This window comes from Crocodylus porosus, unplaced genomic scaffold (assembly GCF_001723895.1).
Source record: "Crocodylus porosus isolate Cpor-Errol unplaced genomic scaffold, CroPor_comp1, whole genome shotgun sequence".
NCBI lineage: Eukaryota > Metazoa > Chordata > Crocodylia > Crocodylidae > Crocodylus > Crocodylus porosus.
The window spans coordinates 33,005,930-33,031,473 of NW_017728951.1; the positions used below are offsets into that span (position 1 = coordinate 33,005,930).

The 25,544-nt window shown below is 44.5% G+C and overlaps 1 protein-coding gene across 3 annotated transcripts in view; it reads right to left on the reverse strand.

The window, feature by feature from the left end:
• The window catches only part of LOC109324285 (lysosomal acid lipase/cholesteryl ester hydrolase-like), a 34,769-nt gene extending 10,421 nt beyond the window's left edge, over positions 1-24,348 (reverse strand). The window contains exons 1-7 of one of the 3 annotated variants that reach the window (XM_019556264.1): positions 24,260-24,348; positions 15,383-15,521; positions 8,589-8,703; positions 5,322-5,520; positions 3,094-3,203; positions 1,472-1,608; positions 769-909 (exon numbers count right to left, since the gene is read on the reverse strand). In XM_019556264.1, coding sequence (XP_019411809.1) covers positions 769-909; positions 1,472-1,608; positions 3,094-3,203; positions 5,322-5,520; positions 8,589-8,703; positions 15,383-15,514 — 834 coding nt within the window. In that variant the 5' untranslated portion in view covers positions 15,515-15,521; positions 24,260-24,348. Of the gene's footprint in view, positions 1-768; positions 910-1,471; positions 1,609-3,093; positions 3,204-5,321; positions 5,521-8,588; positions 8,704-15,382; positions 15,522-23,903; positions 24,086-24,259 lie in introns of those variants that run through there. The other 2 variants (XM_019556263.1, XM_019556262.1) reach the window with 2 other exon arrangements.
• Positions 24,349-25,544: the final 1,196 nt, after the last annotated feature.

Here is a 25,544-nt window from a genome sequence, read left to right on the forward strand (position 1 = left end):
GTCTATGACACTGAATATGGGGCACCTCAGTCACTTTTGAACCTTGGGTATAAATGACATGCCCAAGATTCACAGGAAGCTAATCGCTGAGAAACAGGAGTAAGAGCTCTCACTGGCATGTGGGAGGGAGCCTTGGAAAAACACAGGGCCCTCATTTTGAGGACTAGTATTGCTAGCTCTGAGTCACCCCAAGATTAGACACTTATGTAGAGCCCTCACTACCTGGGAGGACGATCATCAGGAGGGGCATACTAAGTATTGCAAGTAAAGTGCATGCGTGTGTGTGCAAGTTGGGAGTGGGAGAATCAGGGAACATGAAGAAATCTGGAAATAGACATGAAAGGCTAAAGAGAAAGTTTGAACAATCACTGGGTGGGATCATATGCCAGCTAAAAGAGTGCAGTGAGAGCTTTTTCAGGTGGCATACTGAAGGTGAACGGAAAGGAATTCTTTGCTGCTGTCTGAACACCAAGAGAATCAGGGAAATGGACTTTATTTTCTGGTTGTAAGTAAGCAGGAATGTACCAAAAAAACTATCTGATTCCAGGATCATTTTTCCCTCCTAATGGAATTCATCCCTATCAGACATCTGTGGCTAACTGCTCAGCTCAAGAAAGGGGCAGTCCTGGAGATATTTGCTCATGGTGGATCCAGACTTCATCAAATCTTAGGCATATATTCCCACAGGTAAAAGTAGCTGTTTATACATAACATCTACACATTATCTATCTCAGAAACTGCTCTGAAAATAATCCCTTTCATACTTACTGTATTTAGGTTTGCAGTATTATAGCCAGTTACAGAAGATAGGATTAAGGTACAAAACTTCTGCATGACGGTGCACAATTTTGTAAAAGGCTTTTTCAGAAACACATGCTGTTGAAAGGTTCCCTTGTCACCCAGCCAAGCCTGAAAAATATCCATGATTTTATTTTTACAACAGTAGAGTCTTATAATGGATCCATTCCAGATTTAAAAAAAAAGTTTTGCACCCTCATCCCCAGTGAGAAATAAATATTCAGGGGATGACGGAGCAGTTTGCTATTCTTTTATTCTTCCATCCTAATATTTTTCCAAAGCCCACAGCCTGTCCTATGTCTCTTATTTTACTGAGTGATAATCCTTGAAGAAACTAATCTCCCATTTTCATGGCAATGGACTCAAAATATTTCAACTGGCTGAAGCCACCTTTACAGAGTACAGAGTGTGGTGTAATTAGGGGAGAGCAAGGGGAGCACCAGTCCTAGGCACCAATTTAGATGGAGCAGGAGAATGGTGGCTTTGAGGGATCCAGCTCCCCAAGAGCTGCTGCCAGCCACCAGGGTGCATGAAGCTTGCCCCAGCTAAAGCCAGGGAGCATGAACAGACCTTGCTCCCCTGTAAGAGGAATCTTTGTCTGTCCCTTCAGGAAGAGGCAAATAAGTAGTAGTCAGAACTGAGAGTCTAGTCATTTTCAGGGGAGATAACATACCTTGAGTACTATTTCAGGAAGCATCCCAAGTGTCACTAGGGGGCCTGTGGCATATGTAATTGTGGCTACAGGACCCAGAGCAAAGAACACTTTGATTTTTTTAGCCAGTTCTGGATCAGTTAGAAATGCTGCAAAACCTGAGAAAATACAAGAGATGCCTTAATTATATCAAGGCAATCTTCCATAAATAGAAAAGAAGGCATTTATACACATGTTCCAGGAGTTGGGGAGGGTTCTTCAATTAGAGTGGCTATGAGAGTGGCTAATTGAAATGCCTGGAGCATCATGTATATCAGCATCCTCACACTGAAAAATGGGGGTGGAGGAGCTTTAACTAAAACTTGTTTGATGAGCTTTAATTAAAGTGCCCCCCGCTAACATTTTTCAGTGCGGGGATATTGGTACATATAACGTTGGAGTGTGCTAGAGCACGCTAATTACCACTCTCCAGCAGACTCTATTAATCAAGCCTGTTCTGACAGTGCATTGGAGCAGTCTTGCTGCATGTGTATAGGCACCCAGAAGAGAGTTAGGAGCAGAAAACAAAATTAAATTATTATTCAAATGCTACACATATTATCAAATAAAAGGTTAATTCCAAATCCTTTCAGATAAGAGAGTTCTGGACATTGTTCAGTTGTATTCGGGATGGACAGAAGTGGAATGCACTATATTTTCCAATTAGTTTGTTGGGAAATTAACTTTCCTTTAAAACAGTTTACTGATTTATTTCTCCTCTAGAGTTACCAAAATCCCTATGCATTATTTTATGGGTTTTGTGTCACTTAATGTTCAAAGAATAGTGTAACTTTACTGCCCCATAAATCAGTAGCAGAGTAGTTTGAGGCTTGAGTTCATGAGTAGAATATTATTTTTAGTGTTGATGGCACAGTAGAACCTAAGGAAATGAAATTAACTGGATGATAATGGTTATGTACAAAACTTAAAAACAGTGACTTAAATTCACATAGGCAAGCAAATATCCCCCCAAAAGTGAAATTAGTCCTTTGTTGACTTCCTATACTACCAATTAGGACAGTATGACATGCGATAATACTGATTGTAGTTTCTGCGAATTTGTTTTAGAATACCAGCATTTCTGAACACAGGCATCAAGAGTGTTCTTCAAGCTCCCATGAAATAACAAAATGGCCACTTAATTGTAGGATTTTAACAATAATGATAGCTAGGGTTTTCCCCCCTCTACTTCTGGGGGGGAAATTGATTCATTATAGGCTTTTTGCCTCCAAGGCCAAGAGGGCTAGAAATATGCTTTCTGAAATAATGAAAGCTAAGATTCTCTCAGGAGCTGAGATTTCAAAGGAAGAAAACACCCTGTTTGGCAAGACTTGTGAGAATATCAAGAGCCAGTCACATTACCATAACCAAAGAAACCAGCCAAACTATGGAATACCTGCCAAAAAAAGATTTTAATATCAACAATATTAGTTAGACAAGACACAAACCTTTTTCAAATGTTGAAAGTTTCAGTTTAAAAAATATTTTGAGCTTACTCTTTAAGCTGGTGAAGAAGGCAGTTACTAAGTGAAGTCCATAACCTTATATTATCCTCTAATGAGGTAAACAGTGGAAACAGTAGCTTATCATTCATCTTAACATACCTACAGCTGTCCCTTCTGAATGGCCAATGTAATACAGCTGTTTCTGTCCAGTTTTTTCCATGATATAATGTAGTGATGCTGGAAGATCATATTTACCAACCTCATCAAAACTACAGAGAGAAAACACAAAAAGCTTATACATAAATTGGAAATCAGTTGGCTGTTATAGCACATAAAAGTGCCTTAATTAAGTGAAACAAAAATTGATCAATGACAGTGTCAGGTCTGGGTCCTTTGCTTCCCTTCAAAAATGAAGGCCTGCTAATTTGTTTCAATTAGGTAGCATGTTTTATCTTGTGTATATCTAATAGTCAGGGATCCTAGAAATCCACTTGCCACGGAAGAAACAGAATTAGAGTTTTTACAGACAATTTTTAGAATTGCTAGGAGAAAAAAATACTGAAAATAAAATTCTGGCTCCCCAGTGGAAACCAACAGTTCCCATAGCCACTGTGGCAGCCCACTGGAGGGTAGGAGGGAGAAGCTCAGCAGCTGCCTCCTCCTCTCTCCCCAGTAGGTACACAAGGAGGCAGCCAACCCCTCCCTCCCTCCACCATGGACTGGCTGAGAGGGCTGCCCATTGTGTGGCCCCCACCCTTCTCTGCCAATCAGTGGTGAGGGGTGGGGCCACATGAACAGCAGCCCTCTTGGTCAGTCAGCATCAAGGGGTGGCGCTGCTACTGGACCCCTTGGCCAATCAGTGTTGGGAGGTGAGGGAATGGGGCTCACCACTGAAAAAATGAGGATGTTTATGTTTTTTTATTGGAGAATGTCATTTTAACATGGAAGACTAGGACCCCTGTTAATAGTATCCCAAAGCAGATAGAGATTTACAAATAGAGATACAGATAGAGATTTACAGATTTACAGATAGAGTTTTTGAAATTAATGAGCTTTATAAACAGAGCAGCATCAGCATGGTTGGTATATGTGCCCTAACCTTGATACATGGCTTCATCTCTGGGCCCACTGGACTCCTCTTCAGAGTCTTTGTACTCTTCTGAGAATGACAGAGGACTAGTGCTAGTTCTAACGGTTGGATGTAGCCTATTAGGAACTGGATTGAGATTCGTAGTGGTGTCTCATTTTACCTAAGACACTGAACTAGGCTTACAACTGAGGGTAGCCTGGAAGTATACTAGGGCTTTCTATTTCCCCTGACCTTTCACAGCACCCAGTGGAAACTGCTCAGGTGATCAAGTTGGGCAGCCTCTTACCCTGCCTATGTGGGAATCATCAGTACTGAACTGCAAGCACTTAGGGGAACTTATACATGTGATAGATCTATGTCCTGACATGTTCTAATGAGCAAGCATAGGAGCAGACTTGATTAATCAGGTAGCTGGAATGTGCTAATTAGCATGTTCCAGTAGCCTCCATGTCATATGTATTCAGTGTCCCCACATTTCAAAATGGCGGCAGGGATGCTTTAAGTCTTCTTAAATAAGCTTTAAACTGCACCCACTGCCATTTTGGAGCATGGGAAGCAGAATACATGTGACACTGCAGGTGCTTTAATTAGAGTGTCTCTTAGGGATGTTCTAATTAAAGCGCACCCCCCCCCCAGAAGCATGTGTATAGATGCCCTTATAAGGAAGCCCCCAATCTCTCTGAGGCTATCTCCCCCAAATCCTACACCATATAAAACCATGGATGTAAGGGATAAGGTGGGGATTGTTCAGCTCCTCTTTTGTCTCTGATCCTGCTTAAAAGAGACCTGACCAAGGCATCAGCCTCCCTGCCACATACACTCTAGAAGCAGCATTCAGGGAGAGCCTTTAGACTCAAGACAGTATCATTCATTCATGACAACTGAGCTCTGCGTAGTTTTGTGCCTCATTTTCTGTGTTGTCAAAGATTATCCATCCCACTTCATTCTGTCCTTCTACTGCTACAGCCCTTCAGCTTCTCAACCTCACCATCTCTGTCCACTGTGCTTTTTACTATCTCTCGCACCTGCATCATCTCTCTCTGCCATATTCTCTTCCATTTATCCACAACCCTCCTTTGCTCCTACAACCTCTTCCCAGATTTCAGCCCCAGTGAATACTCCTTCCCCTGCAGCTTTCACCACCCTATTTCTGTAGACCACTCCCATCCTCCCCATCACTACCAGTCTGGGTAGCAGTGGACTAGGGATCAGAAAGTGAAAGGCTCCCACACACCATTATTAGTTCCCCAGAAACTGCCATTTTCAAAAGCTCACAATCATGCAGTCTGCAGTCTACCTGAACCTCCAGAATGCTTTTTGCTTGGGCTTAAGAGTCTTATGTTTCAAAGACCAGGTGTTTCCTCTGCTGTTTCCTAACCAAACATCATAGCCAGCATCTGCTAGGATAAAGCCCAGGCTGTTGTTAGGCAGGTTAGAAATCCAGTGGGTTGCATCTCCTAGGAAAGGGTGCTGCAAAAACACCACAGGCCTTTTTCCTGGAAAGAAAGGAGGATTTGTTGTCATGTGAACATTGTTGTAGTGCAATTAGATTTGAGTAAAAATACAGACTGTAATGGGACATTTATATAGCAATACCTAGAATATAAAGTTTTATTGGACTAATGGGATTTACATGGCAATATGATGAAAATTAAATCAATACAGAAAGAGTTGTAAGAATTCAACATCAGTCTTGATACATCATTTCTTTCTGAACTGTCTTATTCATAACAGTCATTTTGAGGGACTGGGGAATGAAGCCACCTTATCTCTACATTGCCCACATTTGTTTGTTTATTTACTTGTTCATTTATTCAGTCATTTGATTTATGTGCTGCCCTCCTCAAAAAGGTTCAGGGTGGTTTACAATAAAAGCAAGATGAATTGTAAAAGTTGATAAAGGATTTAAATGAAATAGGAAGTGATGAAACAACTCCCTAGCTAATACCCTAAAACTTGAATCTGCCTGCTAAAAGCCTCCCTAAATAAACTTCTGGTAGTCCTCACATGTTGATTTCTCAACTAGTGGATATATTGGTAACATTTAGCTATAGAATATTTAAGAATTATTTAGTGGTAGTATCTTGTTTGTGTAGATTTGGTATAAAAAATCATTTCATACATTATGCTCTGTTATTTTACAAATAGAATATTTAAGAATTAGTTAATGGCAATCTTATTTTTTGTGCAGACTTGGATTTAAAGCACATGACAAAGTACAAGCATGGACATAAGGCATGTGTGGATGTTCGCTGAGTACTAAAGATGGAAATGAAAGTTAAAATATTGATTCATGTTTCCACTTACAGTGGGGATGATATTACAGAGGAAAGAATATATAAATATTTCCATGAATTTTTACTCCTATCCTCTTAGGATTTTAAGTGAAAAGAGTTTGTATTTCTGGAACTATAATGGAAAATGTTACTTACAAATTTGATTAGAGTTTGAACAACATGTAATGATAGAAGTAACTTGCTGCTGGTCTTCTACTGAGTTTCTCAGATCTCAAGTGGAAATCTGGATTGTTCAGATGGCAGGGTGTGCTGAAGTTTGTTTGGGGTTGTGTTTTTTTTGGCATTCTACATAGACTTCACCAGAACTTCAACTACTACCAATCCTGGCATCAGATCAGGGCATCAATATCAGAAAACGGGCAGCAATGGCAACAGAATAGTTTCCCTATTTAGTACCAAAACTCTTGAGTCTAGATCCACATCTTTATTCCATTACTAAGATTTAAGAACAGCCCACAACTTGGATCCCTGAAGAGAATGGCAGAATATAGCATGGCTGAGGGACCACAGGAATTCTGCTTCTCTTTGGCATTCTGCTCCAACCTGCTCACCCGCTCATCAAGATGCACCTTGATGTTCCAAATAGACTGGCCTTGTTTAACCAGGTCACCAGTCTGAATTCCCTTTGCTGCAGCTGTGATCCTTCTCTCTCTTTCTTTTAAATCTATGTGGGGGTAAGCTTGTGTATATCTTTATGACCAGTTCTGGGTTGAAGGTGTCCATTCCATCCTTGTGCCGTAGCTATTGTCGCCCCAGTGTACTTACCCTAAACACATGCCACCTCCCTCACCAAGCAACACTTTAGTGGCCTTGCCTCAGCTCTTACACAGTGTCCTTGGGCTGCACCACAGTCCCCGAAGTCCATGAGCTTCTCCTCCCTTGGTCCCCATCTGACAGGACCTCTTTGCGTAGTCCTTTAGGTCCTCAACCCCTTTGCATGGAACTCAGACCTGGTTATGGCCCTACCAGCTCTCCCTCAAATTGTGTAGTCCTTAGTAGGAAACTCAACAAAACACTTTTCTGAAGAATTCATAGTGGTCTTCTTCCAACCCTTTAGCCACTTCCATGTCTCGAAGCTTTAAAATAGCAACATAAATTGAATATGCAACACAAATCATTGAGCTTCTGTATATGTTTTTCTGCAGGGCATTCTCCACTCCAGTTTCTGCAGAGCTCTGTCTCTGAAATTTGCAAGGACCAGGCTCAGACCCCATCAGTGGGTCCTGATTTATAAGGCCCTTGACCGCTCTTTTTCAGTCCACCTGACCTAGCTCTCCTGCAATAGGCTGTCAACGCTACCAACCCTTTCTCATGGGTCTCATTTCTAGAGTTTCCAAGTCAGCTGCAGGCATTTTCCAATTAAGGCTTGTTTCTTAATGCCTGCAGTCCTGTAGTTTTTTGGCTCCTTCTGGTCATACTCCCAGTATCTGGGGTAGGAGTAGGGTTGCCAACCTTCCCAGATTGGTTGGGAGTCTGCCGGAATCAGCATCTATCTCCTGATGACTATTGAAAACAATCTTGGAGATTTTATGTAATGTACATGACGTCATGGTGGGGAAAAAAATCTCCCGGAATAGCTTCAGTCAGAGTTGGCAACCTTAGATAGGAGCAGTGGTTTTCCTCAGAGTCTCTGAGATTCCAGTGGCTCCTACAGCAATCTGGAGCCAGACAACAGCTCTTACAGGAATCTATAGCTCATCCCAGACCAGGCAGACCTGAGTCCTTTTGAATGGGCCACATCTCTCTCTGGCCTGCTCCTCCTCAGTAATGGAATAGAAGCCCTATTACATAGAGAATCTACTTTCTCACCAAAGTACAGCAAGGATGAGAACACTCACCTTCATTAAAGATGCCCCCTTCTGTCCTCTCTATTTCAGTAATGTTGTTATACCATAGTTTTAAGAGCTTCTATCTAGATGTCCATAGTGCACAATGAAACTGTGAAACTGTTAAGTGGCAGTTACGTTTCCTTTAATTCATGTCATGCAACATTTTTAAGAATAAGAACATTTTTAGACTATGATCAATCAGGTACGTAACATCAAATGTAAGAACTAGAAATGCACAAAAAGGTCCCAGGAAAGCCAGATATCAGAACCATCTCACCTGATTTCAAAATTTGATACAGGCTCAAATTCAGTTCAAAATCATTATCTAAAACTAAAAGATGTGAAATATGTAGCTGCACAAACACAAGGAAAGTTAGATTATGTCTTTTAAAAAGCCGCCTAATCAAAGCTTTCTTACTTCAGCCAAATAAAGCTTACCTCTAGTCCCATTGTCTTTTCCACCAGGAATTCTATTAATGCTCAGGATATATCCATCTTGGGTCACAACTTCATGCTCCTCACTGGGGTATCCATGATACCTGATAATTTCACTCTGCAGGAAGCCAAATGAAGGGTTATTTACATTTTTTAGAATGTCCCTGTTTATAAGCAGTGATTTCTGTGGAGTCTGTGTTTTCCCAGTCCACAGGTCCAAGCCACTGAACAAGAAAGAGGTCTGGTTTCTTCGTGCTTGTCACTTTCCCAAGGATGTTGAGTGCTGTTTCAGCTCCCTGGTGCTGTATCTTACACTGGATGGCAATCATAAAATCATAGATTATTAGGTTTGGAAGGGACCTCAGGAGGTCGTTTAGTCTAACCCCCTGCTCAAAGCAGGACCATTGCCAATTATATCATCCCAGCCAATGCTTTGTATAGCAAGGTCTTAAAAACCTCTAGAGCTGGAGAATTCACAACCTCTCTAGGTAATCTGTTCTAGTGCTTTACTACCCTCCTAGTGAGAAAGGTTTTCCTAATATCTAATCCAGGGGTGGGAAATATGGCCTGCTGGCAGGCACCCACCAATTAATTGTATCCAGACTAGCCTGTGGCTGCCTCTGGTGTGCTCTGCATAGGGCCGAGCCCCACCCACTTCCGCTGGTGCAGCCTGCTGTGCTCCCACCCTTGCCCATGGGAGGGCCCAGTGCCAGCCCCAGCTATAGCCCTGGCTAGCGCACACAGCTGCTGAGCAGGGCTGCTGCTGCCACTGCTGCAGCTGCCTGGGGAACTGCCCAGCTCCCCCAGCTTCCACTGGCTCCTCCTATCCCTGCTGCAGCACTCTGGGCAGCAGGTGGGGAAGCGGTTGCAGGCAGGGGCAAAACTTCCCTGGGCAGGAGTGCGGGGCCTGTGTCAGGGCTTTGGGGGGGTGGGGGTGGAGTGCAGGGAGTGCAGAGCCCAGGTCAGTGGGGAGTGTGGGGCCCACTGAACTCATGTAGAGCTCCTGAGACTCAGCCAGAGCCTCATGTGATGGAGCCAGTGGCCTGACCCTGACCCCACTACCTATGGCTCCCAGGACTCAGCTGGTACTGGTGGGGAGCCCCACATGATGGAGCTGGGTTGGCTTGGTTCTGCTTCCTGCCACACAGGCCAAGTCCTGAGAGCTGCATGTGGTGGCAGGGAGCAGGGTCAGACCCCTGGCTCCATCCACAGGGCTCTTCACTGCTACATGCAGCTCTGGCCAAGCCCTGGGAGCTCTTTGTGAGCCACAGGGAGCCCCACTCAATGAACTGGGCTGGCCTGGTCCTGCTACCTACTGCCACATGAAGCTCTTGGGATTTGGCTGGAGCTGTGCACCACCAGGGAGCTCAGCCTGCTGTGGGCTATGAGAGTCCTGAGGGCCCACAGCCTGCTGCTCCCTCCAGTAGCAGGGGCTGTGTACATAGGGGGCTCACACACACATCCAACTCTCCACCATACCCACATGCACACTCATACCTCCACCATTCCCACACGCCCAAACACACCCCATACCCTCACCCACATCCCACCAACAAACCCCACACCCACATTTCCCACACACGCCCACTCACACCCCCTCAGAAATCCCATATACACACACCTCATACCATACACACACATCCACCCTGCAATCACACCTCACACAATCCCCCATATGCCCCCACATGTCCTCCCCACAATATATGAGTAAGACTTTATTTTGAGCAATTATGCAATTGCCTCTATGTACACTACACAAACACACATACATCAGGCCACAAGTATATTTTGAAATAAAATTGGAATATATTATAGTAGATGTTTGATTTTTAGTATGATTTGGATTTTTTTCTGAGGGAAAGGGGAGGGACTTCCAGAAGCAAAGGTCAGGGGCCAGGTGTGGGACTTCCAGTCCTAAGATGGTGACCCAGGAGAGAGTGATGCTGGCTGTGGGCACTGCTGAGGGTGGGAGCAGAGGGGCCAGTCTGGGCCAGGCCAGGCTGCAGGAGCAGGGCCCTTGCCAGCTGCCTGCAGCTCCATGGAAGCCTGGCCTGGCCTGGGTGCAGGGAGCTGGGAGGGATCCAGGCACACATCATGTGAGCTGGCATCTATCCACACCCCTGCCCCTGCTCCAGCTAGACAATATAGCGGCAGGGCCAGCCCTGCTCTCTGGAGCAGACAGCACAGCATATTCAAGGGTTGAAAAGCATGTTGGGATGCTGGGGGACTCTGATTTAACCTGAACCAGGAAGGAGTCTGGGACAGAAGTTCCATAAACCAGTTTGACACAAATCAGTTAAGTCTAATACTACATTCAACCAAGTTTATCTTAAACCAGTTTCGGCCATTTTGAAACTGGTTTATGTGAACTGAACAGGTTTTGTTACAAGTTTTAACCAGTTTTTGATCACTTAAACCAGTTTATGTGTAACTTCTGTCCCTAGACATGGTAATCACTGCAGCTCAGAAATACCTTGATCAGCCCTCAACTGCTTTGTTCTTTGCTACGTGTGATATAACTTTTTTCAAAAATCACAACCATTGTATATGACAGGTGATTTAGGAAAGAAATCAGATGATAGATTTCATTTTTTGCTCAGGTGCGCAAAAAGCTGTTCAACCGAAGAAAGCAGGATATATTTCTGCCTTTAAGCTTGCTGTAGTTTCATGAGATGAGCACTGAAGATACTGTCTTAAAGCTGCTGCATAAAGATAATTTTGCAAGAAACCCGTGAACTAGGGCAGCAAAGGCCCCAGTATTTAACATGACAAATTACATGGTCAACAATACTCAATGAGCTCTTGGGACAGAATTATTCCATTTATTTGCAAATATGGGAACTTGGTCACCTGAGTGTATTTCAGCCTGCTCAAGAAGAAGCTGAGAAGCTGCTGATGCCAAAGGTGGGTGGGTCCGCCTGCTCCCTTTTTCATGGTTCACTCTTAAGGGTTAGATGCTGGTGTGTTAGGAAAGTACAGTAATGGATTCTAAGTACTTAAGCAGGGTGGGCTAGAATTACAGTAGTACTGAAGGCCACTTACTCGTGGACTTACATGAGATGGAGGTTGCTGAGAGTGTCAGCTAACAACAAAGTGATGCTCCAGAAGCTGACAGCTTCCACTGAAGGGAGGTGCAGAAGTATCTCTGCAGACTGAGATTATTGATTTTCTGCTAAGAATGCCTTGGCTGTAGCCTCAAAGTAGGCAGAATTTATGTTGAAGCAAGGAGTAAAATCGTCTCCAGACGGCTTAAGAGCCATGACCCTGAGACAGGATTAGGGTGGGAGAGAGGTAATGGCTGGAGGGGAGGGCAGGGCCAGGGGGAAGTGGTTGCTGAAAGATTTTCTGGGGAGAGTGGGGACCCAAGAAAATACACCAGCAGAGCAGGGAGGAAACTCAGGGGAAACCCAGGAAATTTTAATGGTTCTACTGAAGATAGTGCAAAATTAGGACAGCAGGAACAAGATTCTGGGAACAGTACCACCACTCAGTTAGAACCAGTCACTGGATGTGTCCACATGGTCCAAGATGATTTGAAAATTTATTATCACAGGGGGTCTGCTGTGGGCATGAACTGTGAAATGGGAGAAAATTCACAGATCCTTCCCTCACATAATTTGCCTGACCATATCAAGGAGAATGATCCCTCAGGGAGCATGAGATTGCAGGAGAGACTCAAATCAGACTGGGAAACAGAGACAGTGACTGTATTGCAGAATCACAAACATGTTTTGCTAACAAGCAAAATCTCTTGAATGAAACAGTTAAAAAATTACAGAGGATGGACAGCCCATGTGCAGTGAGATCTGCAAGAGCTGACCCCTGAGGAGGTAAAGGACATGCTGGTCCACCCCTGTTCCTGTGCTTTACTATACTCCTAGTGAGAAAGTTCATCCTAATATCTGGGAGTAACCGCAGAACCTGATGGTGCACAGGCATCTGGGAATATTCTCCTGGAAAGGGATAGAAGGACAGTGCTCTGTGAGGGTTACAGAGAGCATGGTGCTGTTGCTATACCTGAAACATATTCCACCTCTTGTGTTGGACAGTTCACTGAACTTGGTCAGGGGGTACCAGAAACAGCATTTGGGTGAGGATGTCAAAAGGATGTTTATTTTCAGTATAGACTTGAGAGCATGGAAGTTCAAAGTATTATTTGGGCATTTTTTCCTGAGGTTTGGCAGTCATGTGTTGGCTGGACTATGTAATTTTGCTGATACCTACATTGAAGATAGCACCATCCACAACAGCAGCTGGGAAGAACACCCGCATCATGTGGTGAACACGCCAGAGAGATTAAGAGGCATTCTTGTCAAAATGCTTAAATGTATAGAGAATGCCACTATGTTTCAGTGTGAGTTGAGCAAACCTAAGGTACAGTACTTGAACCAGGCAGCAAAGAAGGAACCGCACCCTGATACATTACAAATACAATCTGTAATAGAAAAAATCTGGTTTAGACTGGCCTGTATCCAGGATTGAAAAGTAAGCTTATTCTTTTAGAGGGCTTCATTATTGCTTTGTGAAAGAATTCTGTGAAGGCTAATAATCCTATCATCAGTCTAAGAAATACAAAACAGAGAGAAATATTTGGACAAAGTCTGGTAATAAGCACTTTGGCCTGATTAAGAATGCCTTGTCACCTCCCCTTAACTTCAGCAGCAAAAGGGCAAGATTGCTTTTGCTGTTCGGAAGCAAGATTGCTCAGTGGCAAAATAGAAGTGCTTTTGTATCAGGGGACTTACTAAGCAGTCAAAACTGTGCCTGATTAATCACCAGTTTGGATCCAGACCATCATCCATCACTCTCTAGTCCAGTGGTTCTCAACCTTTTTTGCACCAGGTCCCATTTGTAAACTTTATTGGCCAGTCCCAACCCAGTGCCCCTCACTCCCAGCCCACTGCACCCAGCCCACAGGTCCCAGCATCCCAGTGTGTGGGGTAGGAGGTGAGTGTGTGAGGCATGGGGGCCCTTAAGCAGCCCTTCTCAGGCTGCAACTCTGCCAGCATGCAAGGGAAAAGCCCCGGTTTCCCACATTTTTCTCCTTTAAAGGAGAATCCATTTTTAAAGTTTGTTGATTAATTTCTAAAGTTTGTTCACGATCCTTTCATATATTCTTGTGGCCCACAAATTGAGAAATGCTGCTCTAGTTAGCAGGTTTTGGATTGCTGACTTGAGGCACAGTACTTCAAAGATTTGAGATGGGAGTTTTGTGTATCAAAGAATAGGGAAGTATAATCTGGACTAAGCATGTGGTTCTTTAAGTAGGCAAAATCTCTTCTGTTAGGTGGTAGGAAGGCTGGAACTGAGACAGGTGGAGCTGAGGTGTAGGTGTCTTGAGTGAAAGAATTGGCTCTTCTGGTGCATTTCAGCATGTTGTCAGTTGTCAACCAGAAGAGAGAAGTCTAGGGCTGAGGTGCGAGTACATCCAAAGGTGTGAGTACATGCCTGCATTTATTACTCCATTTAAAAATATGGAACAATATATGGCCCTTGTTTTTAACTTAGAGGTAATTTAAGTCAATACAGAGAGCAAGGTTATGGGATCAGGTTGCTGCCTGGTTCCTTTTTATACCTTTAATATTGCTTCTCAAAAGTCAACTCATCTAAGCTTCCTACCTCCTATAAAACCACTTATCTCTGGGCTGGCTGTAACCATTACTTGCTACAAGGGGATCCATCTGCTGAACAGGTAAAATCCTTCAGAAAAAGTCTTAGCATTGCCAGTCTGAAATGTCCTACATTTCTGGTGTGCCTTGGACTTTTCCCCTGCACTTGAAATTCCTTTTCAGTCTCCTTCAGTGTCCCCAAACACTGGGTTATGACAAAAGAAGCCAACCCTATCAGACTAGATCACCCCTATATTATTCTGATTTGGCTTATACCTGTACCTGCTATTTGCATGATCTCTTTTTAGAGCTCAGAGCAGGTCTCATTGGAACCAGATTTATTCCTTTTATGTGCCTAAATGGTAGACCAGAATCTGGCCCTTAATCAAACTAATCTGTTTGGAAACAGTGAGTGTGTGTAGATGAAATGGGGGCCCTGAATTGAAGTGGTGGGTTTTTAAAAACATCACTTCAATTTAGGGCCCTTTAAACCCCCGTGTTGTGCACACATCTGAACGTACCCACCTCTCTGGCTGCAGGGAGGGAAGGGTGACCTGCCAGTGGGTGGAGCAGTCCCTGGGCTGTGGGCGAGCTGGTGCTTCCCTCTGCGACAGCAGTGGCCCACCCCGGGTGGCACCTGCCTGCAGGCACCTGGCTCAGGCAGTCCTGGGGGGACACCACAGCCGCAGAGGTAAGCACTGGGCCCCCACATAGCTCAGGCAGGCAGGCGGGATCCAGGAAAAAAAAAAGATCGCCATGTTTTTTCCCTTGGGCAGAGCCTGCCTTCCTGGGCTGCTGCCAGGCTGCCTGCATGGGCTTCTTGCAGAGCCCCGTGCTTCGCTCTGCAGCTGTAGGGCAGTAAACTAACTCCTTGGAGTTTGACATGCCCCAAGTCATTTAAGGCTCAATACACCACTAAATTTGCTACAGCAGCTGGAATAACTGTGTAATACACTGCCAACGTGTGCAAACACCAACAACTTTAAAGTGGCGCAAAAGCATTTAATGTACTTTAAAGTGTCGTGCACACATGCCCCTCATTTTGTCTACACACGGCCAGTGAAAAATGTTAGACTGCCGTGTTTTTTAGCCATCTTTCCTGAACATGTTAATGGAGAACTTTATAAATTATGTCAAACTGAGTCATACCAACCATTCTATAAGAAAACAGGAAGAAAGATAACTTACAACATTCATGAAGCATTCTGGATTCACAGTCTTCTTGGTTAGGATTTGTTCAAAATCCATAGTAGCTGGTTTTCTAAATGCTTCTGAAAATGTAACGGCTTGAAACCAAGCAAACGCCATAAGCCACCTCATCTTGGACCTGTATGAAACAACACACATCTCTGTTAACAGGAATACAGTGAACATATTGTATTTTTCTTTTATCATTTTGTGGCAAGAAAGGAATATAGGACTGGAGCCCCTGGACTCAGCCCCTTAGATTTGCAAGCAGTTTTCCCCAGAAATGTGCAAAATTACCACCTTACCAAGTTATACAATTACAAAGCACAAAACCTGAAACATGAAGAACACCCAGAAGGAAAAATTGAAGGAGATTGGGGCATTGCCATCACTTTGCCGCAACAGCAACAGAGAAACAATCCAGAAATGTCCCTGTATTTTGACAGTGTCAACAATAAAATGCATAAAAGACCTGCAGGAGGAACTGCTACCTCAAGCTCAGGCCACCTGAAAAGCTGCAGAAAGTATTTTGGGAAGGTGTCAAAAATTCTGCCTGTGTTTTCTGCAAAGACCACCTGCAATTAAAATGACAGGGGAATGAGTATTGTCACTCCACCAAAGTACTCCCAGAAACTCAGGTAGGAAAGGTATTTCTATTGTTACAAGAAAGTGTTCATTGTATCCACAACAATCCAAGCCTTTGTCATGTACAGGCTAGACTACACAGTGTGCTCTTCCTGGGACCGACAGAAGATCACAGCAAAGTTTTCCTGTGTATGACTCCAGTGAGTGAGATCACAGCACTAAAGGCCAGATCCTATTCCATCCAAGATTTTCTTTGGGTCTCTAAGTATCTATGTACTAAGTAACAGGGCTTAGCGAAATTTTGCCAGCTGTTTCTTTTGATGCTGTTTTGACTTGTTTCGACCTCAAAACAGTGACATTGAAATGAAAGGCAGGGCTTCAAAACAGCCTCAAAACACAACAAGGGCAGTCGAAACATTTTAAAAGTTTCGAAACATTTTGAGTTTCAAAGCTGAAGCTGGGCTTGCCTGCAGGGAAACAGAAAGTAAGGAAAGGGAGGGGAATGAGTGGGGAAGGACACAGTGAGGGCGCACCTTAGCACACACACTGGAGAAGAAAATCCTGCAAGAGAGGAAAGAAAGGCTCTGTCACAATTTGGCTGCCTGAGATGCTGCTGGTGCTACGGTGCGGCTCCTCACTAAGTTATTATTTTACCTGCTGTTATTTGAAGTGGTTGACTGAGATGAGGCTGTAGGGGAGGGGGAGACCTCATTAGGGCACATTACCATGTTGTTTAGAGGTCCCAGTGCCAGTGAGGACACGCCTTAACACATACACACTGTCACACATCATGAGTTTTTCTTGTCAGCGGTTTGAGGTACAGCTTCCCAGAAAACACTGCACCTATCTCCTTGAAAGCTATTAGGCTTCATGGACTGAACAGGGGCTACCATGACTGTAGTTTACAATCTGCTGTGTCTTAACACACAGATGTGACATAAGTTTTGCTTGTCAGCAGCTTGAGGCATAGTTTCCCAGAACCCCCTGTATCTATCTCTTTGAAACTTGGCAGACTTTGTAGCCTTAGCAAGGGTCACCATCCTTCCAGCTTTCACTCCCTGTGACTTCACACTTAAAAGTGACACAAGTTTTGCTTTCAAGAATTTGAGGTGCCGTTTCCCAGAAACCCCCACACCTATCTCCTTGAAACTTGGCAGGCTTCATGCCCTCAGGGGCTACCATCCCTCCTATTTTCATTCACATCTGCCAATAAATGACAAAGTTAAAGGTAGTTTCATGCTTTCCCATTATAGCTTATGGGCAAAACAGCCTCAAAACAGCATTGAAACAGTGAAACAGTTTCAACAAAACCAAATGGAACAGTGGTTTTGAAATGAAATGAAACTCGAAGTGAAACACTGTCTCATTAAAATGGTGAAATGGAAGTCCAAATGAAACGGTGCTGTTTTGCATAGGCTACGAAGTAATCCTGGTGTCCCTTGCCTGGGTTCCTGAAAAAAACACTATAAGGCTCTGACTTATTGCTCACTCCACATTGTAGGAGTAAATTTAGTCGGGCTTCTGGCCTACTTGACTAGAAAAACAGACAGAGACCAGAAGTGCTAATACTGCTTATTTCAGATACATGTTTTGAGATGAGAAATCCTTCATGTCTTATAACCCTGTGCACAGATGTCCAATTAAGTAAACTTGTTTTAGTTTCTCCAAGGTCATATTTTTTTCTCTCTTTGTCTGTCTTAAGTATAAAAATGCTTGAAAACTTAGAGAAGAGGAGGATTCCTTTGAAACAGACAAGTGGGTGATTCCCCTTACTGTATGAAATCCTCCCTGTGATCACAGTATAGCCCTAAATAAAGAAAAGCTGGCTCTGTCAGTTCTGATTCAACCACAATGCAAAGTTTGATTTCTTCCACAACATACAATAAAAGATTCACTTCAAAGCCTTAGTCCCCCTCTTCACAGACCCCAGCGTGCAAGGATCTTGTCAGCAACATCTTTCTCTATAGGCCTCCCATATAAATGTGACTGAAATGGAAACTTTGGCCAAGAGATCCCATACATGGCATTACAGGATGGATACCCCTAACAATAATATTCAGAGGGCGTCCAAGTGTTGATTGTTAGGTACACAGTCCCTAGAAGCATGCGCACATGGTTTCCCTGGCACTTCCAAGAAGTTGTTCTCAAATGCACCCACTCAGCCCCTCCTGCTTGCTTGAACCAGGAGTGAGGCAGTGAAGAAGACCCTGACAGTGCTTTTGAGATCTTTGCTTCTGATGCACTTGAGAGACAAGGCAGGTGTGCCCTAAAGCAGTATCACAATCTCATAGAATCATAGAATCACTGAGTCGGAAGGGACCTAGACAGATCATCGAGTCCGACCCCCTGCCATGGGCAGGAGGGAGCACTGGGGGTGGCAGGGGTCATAAGACCCCAGCCAGGTGCCTATCCAGTCTCCTCTTGAAGATTTCCAGGGAAGGTGAGAGCTCCACCTCTCTGGGAAGCCTATTCCAGGCTCTGGCCACCCTTACAGTGAAGTAGTTCTTCCTAATATCCAACCTAAACCTATCCTCCCTCAGCTTGTGGCCATTGTTCCTGGTGACTCCCAGGGGGGCCCTGGTGAACAGACTTTCCCTGAGTCCCTGCTGGTGGCCCCTGATAAGGTTGTAGGCGGCCACAAGGTCCCCCCTCAGTCTCCTCTTGCGGAGAACAAAGAGATTCAGGTCCCTCAGCCTCTCCTCATAGGGCTGGCCACGGAGGCCCCCAACCATATGAATGGCCTCCTCTGGACCCTCTCCAGGTTCTCTATGTTTCTCTTGAAGTGCGGCACTCAGAACTGGACACAGTACTCCAGCTGAGGCCTGACTAGCGCTGCATAGAGGGGGAGCAAGACCTCTCTGGACCTCATTCTTCCTCATTCTTACTGAATGAGGAATCTCAGAAATGGGCTTTAATAGTGAGGGTGAGAATCAGCAGCCCTTTTGTTTCTAACACTTATGACAGATACCTTTAGAAACTACCATATCGGACCGGTTATACCTGAGAAACAAAAATACTGGCAAACTTCATGTCCAGACAAGTCTTACAATAATTATGCATCATCATTAGACACTGCTGGTTTAAACTCATCTCATTAAAGCTTATTGTTCTTCCAGATTGTTCAGGTCCCTTCACTCCTTCCCAGAATACCCACAAGGATAGATTGCATAATTTTTTAAACTTTACAAAATACTTGGAAATTTGTAGTGAAAACTGGAATGCTGATCCACATTATTTTATTTGTTTTAGTGCCTCAGCCCCTGCCCTGGGAGCTCTGAGTATATGTTAGGGGAGCAATCTGATGAATCAAACTGGAGCAAATTCCTCAACCCCCATGCACTCTCCTGGCAGGCTTTACATTGCCCATATGGCACAGGAACTCCTGTTGGAAAATGTCCTTGCACAGCTGAATGAAGGGAGCTTTTGTTCAACCATTTGTACCACTGCAAGGGAAGGGTTTCACATCTTGCCTAAAAATAATGAGATAAAAATGTTGCTATCTATTTGTCCCAAGCTCCTGAGCCGTTCTCAGTTTTTACTTTATTTCTCAGCCACATTGACATCATTCCTTGAATACTGAAACTTGAATGTTTTCATACTCTCTCTTTCTTTATTCAACAACTGGAGCTCTATGAAAAGGCCCAAAATATCACAATGCCTACTTGGGGCAGATAACCATACTGAGGTTACCTGCACTGACAATATTCAGGGGAAAATGTAGGACAATATTTCTAGCAAGCCACCAGGAGGATGGAGACTGCACAGAAAACAAGGTGGCAGTGAAGGCCATCTTGCTGTGCCTGCAGTCTGTGCTGACAGACGTGATCTATCGCGACCAGACATACATAGTGCCCGGACTTTCCATCTTTGACAACCTATACCTGGTTCAGGACCTCCTGTAGCTAATTCACTGGGAGGGAATGTCTTTTGCCCTCCTATCCCTGGACCAGGAGAAGGAGTTTGACAGAGCAGATTGTGGGTACCTCATAGGCATGCTGTGGGCTTCTGGCTTCATGCAGGCTCTCCAGGTGCTGTATACCTCTGCAGAGTATTTGGCCAACCTCAACGGGACCTGGCAGAGCCCACCCTGTTCAGGAGAGGGGTGCATCAAGGCTACCTGCTGTCAGGCCAGCTGTAGGCCTTGGCTCTGGAGCCCTTGCACGTTCTCCTGTGGAGGTGGGTGGCAGGGTTGATGCTCTGGGAGCCAGCGATGCAGCTGGTTCTGTCAGTGTATGCTGATGAAATACTCCTCATGGTGCAGGACTCAGGTGACCTGACACAGATGGAGGCCTGCCAGGCATTGTACTAGGCTGCTGCCTCTGCCCAGGTCAACTGAACTCAGTCAAGAGCTTTGGCCTGGTGGTGGGTGATGGATGGCAGGTGGGCTCACTCCAACCTGTGCTCCATGAGATCCACTGGAGTGCACATTTGCTGCTCTACTTGGGGGTCTATCTTTCTCTCATAGACCCCTCCCCACTGGAGAACTGGCACCAGCTGGAGGCAAGGGTGGTGGAGCAGTTCTAGGCATGGGCACGGCTCCAGAGATGTCTCTCCCTGCATGGGAGAATGCTGGTGCTGAACCAGCTGGTCCTGTCCATGCTCTGGCACTGCTTACACACCCTGTCTGTGCTTCCTGAGGTACAGGTGGGACTCTAGAGATGGAGGCTGGAGTTTTTCTGGCTGTGACTACCTTGGTCTCCTGCCTCCTTCTGAGGTTCTGGTTGAATTTCACCCCCCACCTTTTTGTTTTGATAACCCCATCCACAGCCCCACCAAGTCCCAGAACCTCCTGGTCAAGCTCCTCCTGGTCCTGGCTAAGTGGGCCCTGTACTTGACAAGGAAGGAGACTCTGGCTGGGAAGGTGCCCAGAGACTGTGGGGCCACTTTCCTCTCATTTATCCATGCATGTTTCCAGGCAGAGCACCAGTGGATGGTGTCCACCAGCTCCTTGGATGCCTTTGAGGACTGGGGGGCTCTGCTCAGTGTCCCCCTCAAGCACACTTATTTTCATGTTTTGACCCTTTGACCCACATGACACTCCTGTTTTTTTCATTAGTTGTCCCAAGTATTTTGTTGTAGCATTCACCCATTAGCCCCCATGCAATAGGGGCTACAAGTTATCCTGGTGGGCCTTAGGGCCCATGGTATTTGAGTATTTGAATGTTACAAATAGACAGGAGGCTGGGGAGAAGTTCTCTCACACAAACCCTCCAGACTTCATTTATAATCAAGATGACTCTAGGGGCATTTTTTACACATTCCATTGCAATGGAATGTACAAAGCTGCTTTATTGCTGAAACGCAAATAAGGCTGGTCCTGCAGGGTCATTTCCCCTTGCTGACCTACAGTTGCTCACAAATGGCTCCCTCCCTTCAAAGACTTTGTCCATCTGGTGTTCTTAAGTGGTATTGGGCTGCTCTTCACCCCCTTCGTTGACAGATGTCAGTAAGAAACTCCTGACCCTCTACTGCTTCACTTACCAGTTTCTACAAATCCTATAATGGGAGCACCCTGTAGGACATATGAGAACAAAGGCATTGTCCCCCATCATCCTTGTCATAAGTAATAGGTCTTAACGGACAACAAGAATTCCTGTTCATGAAAAAGACTGAAGTTTGGAAGATTGTTTCCATTCCTCACTTAAACAGAAATGAGGCCTTTAAGCAATAGTTGATTGGCTACAACTCTTCCAGGCAATTTTAGTTAGGGGCTTCTTAAAAAGACTGGAGTAGAGTAACCTGGAACCATAAAAAAAAGGCTATCCCTGTATTTAAATTAAGGTTATCCCTTTATTTAGCAATTACACTTTAGTTTATCACTAACAGCAAGAACATGTAATATCATATTGCATCATAGAAGACTTCTACTGCAGAGATTCATGTTGTTAATTCAACATTACTCTTCAGTTCTGACTCTGTTTACCGAGGTGGTAAGTTCTTTCCTTGTTGGAGTGGAGTATCACCTGGCAGCAAGAACTTGTAGGGTCATGTTGCTGCACAATCTTAAATGAAATAAACATTTGATCACGTCTGAAAGAGCTCTCCTGGCTCATTTCAGTTGCTGGAAAAGATCCCTTGTGGTGCCTTTCCCAATACATGGAAAGGAAATTTATAAACCAGTCCCTCTAAGTTATGTTTGCAAATGGAATCTCAAAGTAACTCTGCAAGCATGAGAACAACATCTCAGTGAAGGTAGCTGTAAGAACCATGATAGTGTTTGCACACACTAAAGGCAATCTCAGAGTAGCCAATAGTTCAGCTATGAAGTGGAAGGGAGATATAGATATAAGCTTAATCAAGCATAAGTATATAAAGCATTGGAAAGTGCTAGGCCTGTGTGAAACGGCTAGTATTAGCTTCAGATTCGGTCAATTCAGGGGACAGTGATTTGATTTGGTGATTTAAATCACTGTCCAGAATCAATTCGGCCGAATCTGATTTGGAGATTCAGCTGCTGCCAAATCAGCCAAATTTCCAAATCACCCAGGCCCATCTTGGCCTGCTTTCTCAGCCCTGGCAATGGTTTCCCCGCTCAGCCCCAGCTCCCCACACTTTGAAAAAAAAGCCCTGACTCACCAAGTGCTGTCAGGTGGGGGGGTGATCCCCGCTGCCCCCCACTGCCCCCACCCACCTCAGTTCCATCCCTTTAAGGAAAAAAAATAACAAAGCCCCCTGGACTCACTGTTTTCTGCCCAGTGAGGGGAGAGATCCCTGCTGCCGCCTGCTGCCCTGTGCTGCATGGGGGATTCTACCATGAGCTCCCAGAAGCCCTGAGGCTGCTGCAGGAGCTGGTGAGTCCCAGGGTTTTTTGTTTGTTGTTGTTTTTCTTAAAGGGCCAGAGCTGGGCTGGGTAGGGCAGCCATGGGTCAGCTGGGAGAGGGGGCAGGGGTCAGAGGGCTCATGGCAGAGCCCCCCATGCAATGGGGGGCAGTGGGGATTGCCCCCTGCCCCTGGCAGCACCCAGTGAGTCAGGACTTTTTTTTTAAAGCACCAGGCTGGGGCAGGCAGGGGCAGCCATGGGGGGGCAAGCTGGGGGACCAGACGGGGGCTAGGATGGGCTGAGGGAGCAGGCAGAGGCTGGGGCCTGGCAGGGGTTCCCTCACAGTCCCCTTCCCCAGCCCCCCTCCCGTGCCCCCTACTTACCGGCTCCAACTCCAGCTCCAGCTCCCTGGTGCAGTGGGCGGGGACTGTCTGAATCATCGAAACTCTCTGAACCTTTTCTGAAGATTTGGAGAGCTTCAGATTGATTTGGACCTTTTTACTGGTCACCTGATTTGATTTGGATTTGGAGATTTGGCCACCAAATCATGCCAAATCTCCTCTGAATTGAATCAGCAGGCGAAGCTTCTTACAGAAAGTACTTGCCAACTTTTTGGGTGCAGAAGGGATTGGGGTGGAAAATTACAGTCCACTTGCATGCATGTGAATTGCCTGACAATAAAAAAGCTTGTACTTGAAAAAAGTCTAGCTCACCTCTATGTAAAAAAATACTAAAGATGCATTTCCATTCACCACTGCATGTGTCAACTTGCAGATTTGGGGATGACTGAATACCAAAACTGTACTCCTGTATTATGCTGCTCACTTGACTTAAAGTATCATTCTTTCCCCCATCTTAATAAAAGTGTGGCTTCTAAGGGAAAAAGAAAAAGAAAACAACAACCGAGCAGTCAATGCCACTTAGCAATACAGCAGATTCCTATAGTTGGGGCTCACATTGCCAACTCTTTACTGCTTTCTTTTGACAATTACTGCTGAAGGGGTAGGACTCTTCCTATCATGGCTACATAGATCTTTTTCAATAAAGACTTGAAAAATTACAGAAGAAGCCTAAAGAAGGCATCTTTAAATGATTGCTACCATTTTCATCCATCTTGTGATCTAAAGATGGGCTGTGGTTGCAATATCCAATGGCGTACCCATCAGCAAGACTTACCTTGCTGATCCTCTGTTCAGTACAGCTTCTACCATTGCTCTCACCAGTTCAGGTGCACCTCTGTTAATTTTTGTCCTGTTCAAGTCAGTGTAATTGCACCCTTGTGGAACAAGGACTTGAACTCTCTAATGCTTAAGTTCAAGTATGCAGAGGATGATGCAAATCTTCATTTTCTCTTTCATTTCAAGCAGGCAGTCAGTTATTCATGAATAAATCCACTGCTCCTACTACCAGATTTACTGATAAGAGAAGTGAATCTCATAACCCCACAAGAAACCCTCCTGAAAGAAGCAGTGGAATCTACATTAACTCTTACTCCTCTCTAGACACCAAAGGAATTGTGAAGTCGCACCTACCCAGCAACTTAACTTCGCTTCTGTTGTCTCAGTCTTCCCTTTTGTCTGTAGTTCTGACTCCTCAGCTAACTGAATCACTGAGAGAAACTGTATAAACCTGTACACGTAATAAGAAGGAAGCAATTACTTTTGAATGACAGCAACAAATTTGATTCTTTGCCAGCATAGCAGATAGTAATGCATAAACTCAATTATGAGTGATTGTGTATTCTCCTTCAGATGCCAGAGACAATGAAATATACAAAAAATAAAAACTGCATCAACTTCTTTGGGGTTTCAGATGATCTCTTTGAAATTTTTAAATTTATTCGCTGATTAATTCTTATGAGAGGCAAGATTACTTAAGGTGATATATTTTACTGAACCACCTGCATATCTAGGATACAGTTAGAAAAACTTTCGAATGCAACGCATTCTTCATCAGGTCTCACCAGTACAAGTGAAGCACGACACTATAAAATCCAGTTGTAGGAGGGAGGGGAGAGAAATTGCCAAGAATAGCAGACAATTAGGAAAAGAAATGAAGCTGATTACTGGGAGTTCAAGGCCTATGAAAAGGAAGGAGGGTGATTCTCATCTTTCATGCCTGGAAAAAATTCAAGAGTCAGGTAGATTATAAGGTGCCATAAAACCAATATTAGTATCCAGGCAGCGTATGAATTTTTGTTCCCAAGATCACCTTTTAAAGGTGCTAGGAAGATTTCCTTTGGGTACGAGAATAGTGATGTCAGAGAGGAAGTGGTTGTTTTGTGGCAAATGTGATCCTTCATGTGTTTTTCTATGACAGTTCATTCTGGTGCTGTTTAGGTTCACCCATATAGTTGCCAGTACGACATTTAGTGCATTGGATCAAGTATTTCACATTTTGGGAAACACTCGTGTAGGAACCATGCATTCCTACTTTGTTACCATACATCCTTTGTTATAGGGGTGTTAATTGTAGTGGCAGTGGAGCTACATTGTCCCATTAAGCATTTCTTGCTGATGCGAGGCTGCATCCCACTTGATGTCTGTTGGTCACTGGGAGTTTGCTTCTGATGTTGAGTGGGGGAAGGTTAGGGGTTGTTTGAAAGCCAGGTGTCAATAGAGAAAGATTTTCCAAGGACAGGTTCACTTGTTGTGAAGGACAAAGATGTATTTGCCCCACTACCCTCCCTAGGAGACAATACTTTTAGCTTCAATCTGAGCATTGTTCTCCATGGACTTCTGATGGAACTCTCATTGTTGTCCCTTTGGTTGTTTTTTACTACAGGTAAAACAGACAAGCTAAAATCTAATCTGTCCA